The 9,175-nt window shown below is 32.4% G+C and overlaps 1 protein-coding gene across 1 annotated transcript in view; it reads right to left on the bottom strand.

Annotated features, from left to right (window-relative positions):
• LOC145660944 (multicopper oxidase 3-like) overlaps positions 1 to 9,175 on the bottom strand; it is a 65,784-nt gene that overhangs the window by 32,435 nt on the left and 24,174 nt on the right. The window contains exon 4 of the mRNA XM_081726385.1: positions 7,690 to 7,900. Within this exon, the coding sequence (XP_081582511.1) occupies positions 7,690 to 7,900 (211 nt within the window). The remainder of the gene's footprint in view (positions 1 to 7,689; positions 7,901 to 9,175) is intronic.

The following is a 9,175-nucleotide window of genomic DNA, read 5'->3' as shown; positions in this document are numbered from 1 at the left end:
CCTTCCTCCATACATTAGGTAAGTTAAAGCATTATGCTTGTTTATTTAAGTTCAGCATACATTATATTAGCAGATTCTATATATTTAGATTAGTGACAATCTCCATTATCATGATACATAAGAATGCTATAAATTGGTTAGTAGAGCAAAAGAACAAACATATTCTCTCCGAAATATATTTTATTTTTTCCACCCTTTCCCATCACTCACCCCATGCCGATAAGCTGCACTTAGACATGGGCGGCATCTAGAGAGTTATTATTCATTTTAGCTATCCCGGAAGCTATAGGCTTGACACTAATATCGACCGTTTTGAATTACTCTTACAAGACACACTTTTTGAACTCCCCTAAAGGTGATTTATACCAACAGCATTTATTTTTGTAGATTGTAAGTCACATTTGTATGTCAACGTGTTTTTATAAATCGGTTTACCTATCAAGTTTTATCTTAGTGATATAGAGAATTCGTGAGATACTTTACTTTTTACTTAGGTTTTAAACTACAACTTCCTCTTTGAAACCCCGTTTTCCACTTTGAATACGAACCAAAAAGTTCTATCGGCGTATAAACTACAATGTAATCCGAGCTAGATTCCTTCAATAAAATTGTTTTGACGTATGCCAAATTAACGGTGTACATTTCCATACCGGACAAACAAACACCCATATTCTGTATAAAATATTTTTGTGTTATTTCTTCCTATATATAAATTCACAACATTAATGTGGCACAATTCAAAATGATTTTACCTTGGAGACCATAATTCTAAGATACTGTAGGATCATAGAACTTTATGGTTCGTATCCTAATGAGGGGAAAATGTGATTTAAAATTGAAGAGATCAAGGATAGAGCATTCTACGAATTTCTCATGTTAGGAAGATGAAAATCGATGCGTAACCTGATTTCTAAAACACGTTGACATACACATATTACTCACTATATCAAAAGACACATTGTGAAGATAAGGCATTTCTAGAGGGATTTAAAGGGATGAAATGTAAAAATAACTGAAAACGTCCTGTAATAGTGTTGAATCCAAAGTTTTCGTAGGGACTGAAAACTCCCGATACCATCTAAGTCCAAGTTTATCCCCATCGGAATGGAGTGGTGAAGGGTAGACGAGTGAGAAATGAGACGGTCAGGGACAACGCCGAAGGCGTTTCTTGTGCTTATTCTAATAATACTAACATTAAGAATATTCTGAACTTCATTACTAGTCTGACACTGCCAATACGAAGGTACGTGCGTTATTGCTCCATCATTTATAAAACCTTGAACATGAAATGTTCCCAACAGTTGCATTGTAACCTTATATGTTGGTAGCATATCCATTCCTAAGTGACTCGCAATATTTAAAGAAAATGACATGCCAAGGCACAGGCTAAAACAAGTAAAGAGATGTTTCCATATAAACAACTCCAAGGGCATGGAACACAGTGACTGAGATAATGACATACAATCATTATCTGCCTTTAAACAGAGCTTGAAACATTACGTCAAATGTCAGATATTCCTGACCAAGCGATTATTCTGTAGCACTCATTATAAGTACAATTTGATGTGAGACTATAAAGCGTACGTACTGCTTTTTTCTTTCATCTATGTAATGAATCTTGTATTTCTTTCACTTGAAATCCAGTTTAAAATGTTACCTTAACTAGTTTTTCTTGCTTTGTTACTTTTTAAATTATACTTTTGTTTACACTTTTTTGCTAACTGTTATTTTTAATGTGATTATTTGATCTTTTCGTTACTTCCAACTTAAGAAATCAAATTTCTAATAACGTTAATTGTTTTACATAATATTATATTTTGTTGCGAATTTCACTTATTAATAATATTTGTTTTATATTTCCAAAATTTTGTTTATGTTAATTAGTTACCCATGTCGTGATTTAACTACATTCTATGTAGGCGTAGTGATACTAATGATCAAGTTTGTTACCCATCGAAATGCAAATAATTACGGAAATTATTCTAAATTTTGTGAATTTACACTTGGTTTGCATTCTCGTATTCCAAATATTTGATTCCGTTAATTGTAATAATTAATTTCAAAGTTATTTACCAAGAAAGTTCGATTATTATTGAAATAGATAGTTTATATTCATAATCTTGTACATGTTTACATTCTTATATTTTTAAATGTAACTTTACCGTCGAAACGAGTGTGTGAACTGCTGGTTAACTCATCGTCTAGGATTAAGACTTGGTACTTGATGGTGTTTTTAAATGGAGTCAGTTGTATGAAATTTGTGTTCCTATAAATATTGTACTATTTTTACAGAAGTAAGGAATGTTAGACATCTGGAATTTGATTATCAAAGTTAGCATGAAGTGTTGAACTGGAATTGTGGAAGAAATTTAACTAAATAAAACAATTGTAAGAATATCTCAAGTGCAAAAATACTTATAATTCTTGTGAGTACATAGTCTAGGTTTTCATCAGTGAGATAGCTCGTTTCATCTGTTTCCTGATCAGTGAATCTTGGTCAATTCTGTAAGCTGAAACGTTATATTGGTTAAAAGTTTTTTGAGCACGGAAAAGGCAAAACATGATTTTGGCTAGTTTTATTTTAGTTGTTTTCTCCCACAGACTAAATTGGCTGTATTTCCAAGCATTGCACAATATTTTACTATATATCTAAATTATTAATATTTTGACAGAATGAAAGAGTTTTGGTGAATAAAGATGTAATTTTGATGTTTTCATTCAACGGCCTCAAATTTATGGTGATGACAAAATTCTTTGAGTCAGTTTCTTTTTCTGTAATAATAATATTTACTATTTCACATATCTTAAGCGCAGATACGTAAACATCAATACCGTTTAATGGATACTTTTATTTTATTTAAAATTTTTCTTTGCTGCTGTATACACCAAAAAAATCCACAAATATTTAGATTTGACATCTTCATATTTTTATTCTGCTTCAAATGCATGTTTAGTAACCAAGAGACAATGATTAGATTTTGATAACATCTGTGTTTAGTATAAGCAGAGAAATGTGAATTATAGAACATGAATAGTACATGTGATTTCAATGGATGTATAGGGTAATATTAGTGTAACGTAATGATGCATGTTATAATATGTGTCGAAAGCATGCAAGGCTATTACCATATTTTGATTTCAAATTTTTATTAACATTGCATGTACAGAAAATAACAATTTTATATTTCATAAACTAATTGCAAAACTTTTGAAAAACCAATTATAGTAACAACTATTAACATATTTGTAATAGTCCATTATTAATCCATATCAGTTGTCATTAGAAGTTCACTGTAAAGTTTACTTTTCCTTTAAAATGTGCACGTATAATTTCCTGTGAATAAAGATGAATCTACTCTCTACACAGTTTTATTTCCGTATTTAGCTAAATAATTTCCTCGCATTTTAGGAGTTAGTTCGTAGTAATGCGTCAGTGTACTTTCAATTATGAGAATTGTTTTAATTAGTAACTTTAATAAGGTTTCCGAGTGTACAAACCGAACACGGAACATATATTCTCAATTATAATTTGATAGGTTTTAGTTTTAAGCATAATTTTGGTTTAGTATTTGTGATGACATATTTTCTAACAGGAGTTAAAGTGGCGGCCCTAACGTAAATATTTAATTTAAATAAATTATTACACAATTATTATTATTATGTGCGCATTAGCCACTAAATAGTATTTTACAACACCTATTTAGCAGTTTTTAATTTTTTTCTCTTTTACTGTTTCTTTTCTTCGGTGAAGATTAGGTGTTAAAAATGCCTTGGCTAAATTTCGACCGCTTTAATGTTGGCGTTGGAATCAGAACTATTTATTTTACTAAATTATTTGGTTTTGAAAAAAGTAACCCCGAAAACTTCGCGCATATCAGTTGAACTTTAATTCAGACAAGCAACGCCGAAGGTGTTGTTCTTCATTATTTATTCTGCCCAGTTCTTTAGTTTCAAATATTGTACGTAAACATTATTGTCCTCGTATGATGCCAGGCGTATCTTCTTCTAGTGTATATATATACAAGGGTTTCAAAAGTCCCTTGACGTAGGGTAACTTTGTTATTAGCAGAGTTACATCAAACTGTAAGAGAAAAATTATCTTCAAATATGTTTTCAATCTAAAGTGAAGGAACTTTTGAGCCGTTTGGCCTGTACACCTTTTTATGTGCTCAATGTTAAATGAAAATGCAACGTTGCCATTTACCTGGAATTGCAACATAAGTGAAAAAAAGTTACTGTTTGAAATAGAGGCTTGCAATCAATACGTTAGCGTGAAAGACTGTAACTTCATTCACTTATGTTGCGGGCCCAGGTAAATGGCAACGTTGCATTTCCATTTAATATTGGGTGCATGAGTATACCGTCCAAACGGCTCGTCCGATTAAAAAAAAATCCTTCACTTTAGATTAAAAACATATTTGGATATGGTTTCCCATCTTAAAGTTCGTTGTAACTCTGATAAGAACAGGCTTACCCTATGTGAGGGGACTTTTGAGACACCCTGTAAATATATATATATATATATATATATATATATATATATATATATATATATATATATATATATATATATATATATATATATATAAGATTGAAAAAGAAATATCTCAATGCGAAATGATTATTTTCCTTGGCGATGGTTCCTAAAAAAAAAAAAAAAAAACATTTTTTCTCAAGAGTGCATTAATCTGAATAGCTGTAGAAAGTAATGACAATCATAGTTGGCACTTCAATAAATGATTTGAATGTGAATGTAGTAAATATAGATGCGAACATAGTAATAAATGCTCATTTGTGGTAATAATTATAAGAATGTAGTAATAACTATGACTACGTTTTCGTGTTGGAGCTTAGACTTAGGCACCCATATTATTTCTAGAGGTAAGGTAGTGAGAGAGTGACATGTAAAAATAACACTACTCTACAATGATTTTGCTGTTTGGAAACTATTATGCTTTTCTTAATGTTTTTGACCTGAGAAATCCAAAAATGTAGTTAGTTCTGCTCTATCACGTACAGTTTTCTTAAAATAGAGGGGAGGGGGAGAGGAAAATAACCGTATAAATGTATATTTCGGAAGAAGTACTGATTATAATTACAAATATAAAAAGATACTTTCGATGCCATAGCCTTCTGATTTTTTGAATTTGTAATAAAAGACGTGCAGTTACTTATTCTGCTAACATTGAAAAAATATGTACTGTATCTGGTAGCACTGAATGATATCACAACGCGTTACACGTCGGGAACGCAATAACAGCGCTGTGTAAACTGTGATTGCGAGAACTATAATGCAGAGGAATGGAGGCTATTCATTGATTCCAACAAGAGAAGTTTGAACGGTCTGCTTCTTCACAACAACAACCAACAACCCTCTGTATACCCATTACTCATTCTGTACATTTAAAGGAGATTTACGAAAATATGGAAATGTTTTTTAAAAAAAGTAAAATAGGAGTATCATCATTGGTTATTGTGCTGCGATCTGAAGGTGATATGTATGCTTCTTGGACAGCAGTAAGGGTACACCAAATAATCATGCCACATTTTGCGAATGGAACAGCAGAGAACGCAATAAACATTGGACTCAAATTGATTGTCAGCAAAAGCCGCAATATAGAAAGTAAAAATGTGAAAAACATCTGCCTCGAAGACCCTTCAAAAGTCATATTACCACTTTGCATATTAAACTGCGCCTAATGAAACAATTTGTCAAAGGTCTGAATAAAGATGGGCAGTGCTTCTAGTGTCTAGTGACAAAATTCCCAGAATTTTCAAGTGCTAAGTTAAAAGAAGGAACATTCATCGGTCCTCAGATCAGAAAGTCTCAGATCAGTCAGACTTAGAACATTGTATGACAAGTGTTGAAAAGGAAGCATGAAGTGCATTCAGGGACGTGTGTCATAATTTTCTCGGGAACAACAGAGACGAAAATTACACATACATCGTGTCTAATATGCTCCAGAAGTTTAAAGGATTAGGATACAAAATGAGTCTTAAGATTAATTTTCTGTATTCACATTTAAACAGCTTTCTTTCTAACTTCGGTGATTAAAGTGAAGAACATTATGAAAGATTTCACCAGGACATCAAAGCAATTGAATTCCACTATCAGGAACGTTATAGAACAACACTGTTGGCGAATTACTGTTGGAACTTTAGTACTTGAAGATTCACAAACTACTCACAAAAGGAAGTCTAGTTTTAGGAGCTTTCAAATGAAAAGGCAGAGACAAAAATGAGGTAAGTTGTTTATCAATGACCTTCAGCGACGTAAATACGATAGTTGTCGCCTGGGGCAGGAACGAGCCTTAGCGCCCCCCTGACCAACCAAACCAAAACGCTCCCCCAAATATTTGCCCAATTTGTGCCCTACGAATACGGCGCTCGGGGCACAAGCCCCGTTTGCCCCTAGTTACGCCACTGATGACCTTAATTATTTAGAATATCGATGTTCAGATTAGTTCTGACCAAAATAATGATCCTTTGTTAGAAATACATAGTCATAATGTTACTCTATATTAGCAACGTTGCTGTGTAAATTTACGCAATCATGTTTTCGATTTGTGAAAAAACCTGACGTGATGGAGGGAAAGTAATTTCATTTTCGTAATTAGCAACCTCAAATTATATAAAATCAGGTGTCAAATCAATAACAGCTTTTAAAAAGTTTCATTTTGTCGAGCAGTGAATAGTATTAGTTTAAAAACGAAAATTCGAGTCGCTATAAAGATTGACAGTAACTCTGATGATGTTTAAATCTAAGTTTTGTCGAAATATTGATAACGGGACAGGTGTTCTGGACTTTTAGAAAATTCCGACTTTAAGGAGGGAAAGGGACAATTTCTATATTTACTTTTACCACATTGAAATCGACTTAGTCTTTTGTTTCTAATCGTATCACAGAAAAAATAACAGAACCATTCGAAATGCATTTTGAAGCATTGTTAATATTTACCTGATGTTGCGGTTTTTATAATATCAATTAGATTGAAGCTCGTACCCTAAGGAAATAGACAGGTACAAACTTTACCCCAAACATGGGGTACTTTATGGGTAATCGTATTATTATTTCGTTGAAATGTGTATCAAAAAGGGGAAAGATGTTCAAAAATGTCCCATAAACTATGTTTCCCATGCGAAGAACGAGCACTTCAACTAGAACCTTTTAAGTATTACTAGTTTATTTTTCAGTCGTAGTAGAAAATAGTATAAAGTGAGTTTTGATTTCATGCAAATCGTAACATTGTGTACTGTATGATTTCTTCATTGAAAATACAGGATAAGTTTGAAACATCAATGTCATTGCACGCTTCGCATTCAGACATAATAATATACCACGATTGAACTGCTTGCATTCTGTAATTCTCGTATTGTATAAAACCTTTGGAACTGTAAAATTATTATTCAAGGCATTAATATTATAACAACATGATTAAATAAACAAATATTGATACTATGTGAACAGAAGTTGTACATAAAATCTTGTATTAATCATCCACTGCATAGAACAACACCAGCAAAAGTTTGTTGCGGTTAAAAATGTACCAATTTTTGTGCAGTGCGACCGTGATTCGTTTTTCAAGTTAAACAATAGTTTCTCGTCACCAACATGCATAACATTGTACTGGAAGAAGAAACAAAATTACCGAATAAATTGGTAAAAACTCGTAGAAAATAAACACTTACCTGAATGAGAATGGTAGAAAAATGTTCCCGACTGTAGAACAGGAAACTTATACCGAAATGTTGTTCCCTCCAAAATATCGCACTGAGTCACCATTGAAACGCCATCCATAAAAGGAGTTGTCCGTTGGAATATTCCATGCCAATGAATAGTAGTTCCTGTACCTTTCATCCTATTTTTCACATCAACTACAACAGTATCCCCTTTACATATCTGTAACAGATTATTGAAGCATTAAAGTAGGTCAATATCCCGCGTTTGATAAATGTAATAATAAAGCATAATTACAATTTAATACTAATGGATGTAAAACTAAGACAGTAAAGGGCAGGAGCAGAACATCGATACGAAACGCAACGAATAGTTCACTACCCTAAACGTTCGTAGAATAATATTGATTTACAGTGAACGTTGCACTCTAAACTAAAGAAGTAGAATTAATTAATAACATACCAAAATAGAAAAAGTGAACCTGTCGAATGCATCCAATGTATCCAGCTGCTGTACCTGACTTTGCCCTTATTAGTTGATACTTTAATAAGTTCGGTATTCTAAAGACAGGAATAAGAATACTTATTTCTCTGCAATTCCAAACATTCAAGCACAACTTGCAGCTCCAACTGTCTGCGGTATAACATTGATATCATCAGCCAAATGTATCACAATGGCCACTGCTACAATGCAGACTTCAATCCGTAACGGCTTGCATCAACACAACGCTATTTCTGAATTTTAGTTTGCGATATATAGACATAGCAATAATTTATTGTTGCACATTTTTGTTATCTTACGTTTCGCAATGTTTACGAAGTCTGACACTGCAATGGAGTCTTGAAACATGTTTGCTAAGATTTTGGCTTTTTAACATGAAAAAAAGATATACTTTCCTGCATGTGCATAATAGGACATATTATCAAACAAATAAGTGGAGAGTTTTATGGCATAAAAATGTGAATATCAAACTGATTGCAAGAACTTTGAAAATTTTATCTCCAAAGATTGAAGATGGTCTGTATGACGGATGTAAAGGGAGAAAATATATGAGCATTGTACTACACACAAATGGTTCTACATACAGTAAATGTACTATTTTTTGTTTGCACGAATAGAAGGAATTTCACCTGACAGGAAAGACATTTACGTCATTTTTAACATGTTTTTTTCATCTCTTGCACATAAATGTACGAAATTCTGCATCCTTGTTTTAAAACAGATAGTTATAATACGAACATCTCATTCAATCAGTCAAATTTCAAATATTATTTTCTTCCGAGATTTTGCAAACATGGAGTTTTATTCCATCTTATTTGATTATTACATATAATACCAGTATATATATAGATAGATAGATAGATAGATAGATAGATAGATAGATATAGATATATATATTGATGAAGCGCTGGGCACGATATACTCCTATGCCACATTTGGATGATTTTGAGATAAACGAGATTTAAAATTTCAAACAAATCCATAATTCATATTATC

Source organism: Thermobia domestica, chromosome 9 (genome assembly GCF_964235325.1).
Source record: "Thermobia domestica chromosome 9, izTheDome1.hap1.1, whole genome shotgun sequence".
Lineage (NCBI taxonomy): Eukaryota > Metazoa > Arthropoda > Insecta > Zygentoma > Lepismatidae > Thermobia > Thermobia domestica.
This window is presented reverse-complemented; position numbering and strand designations above follow the sequence as displayed.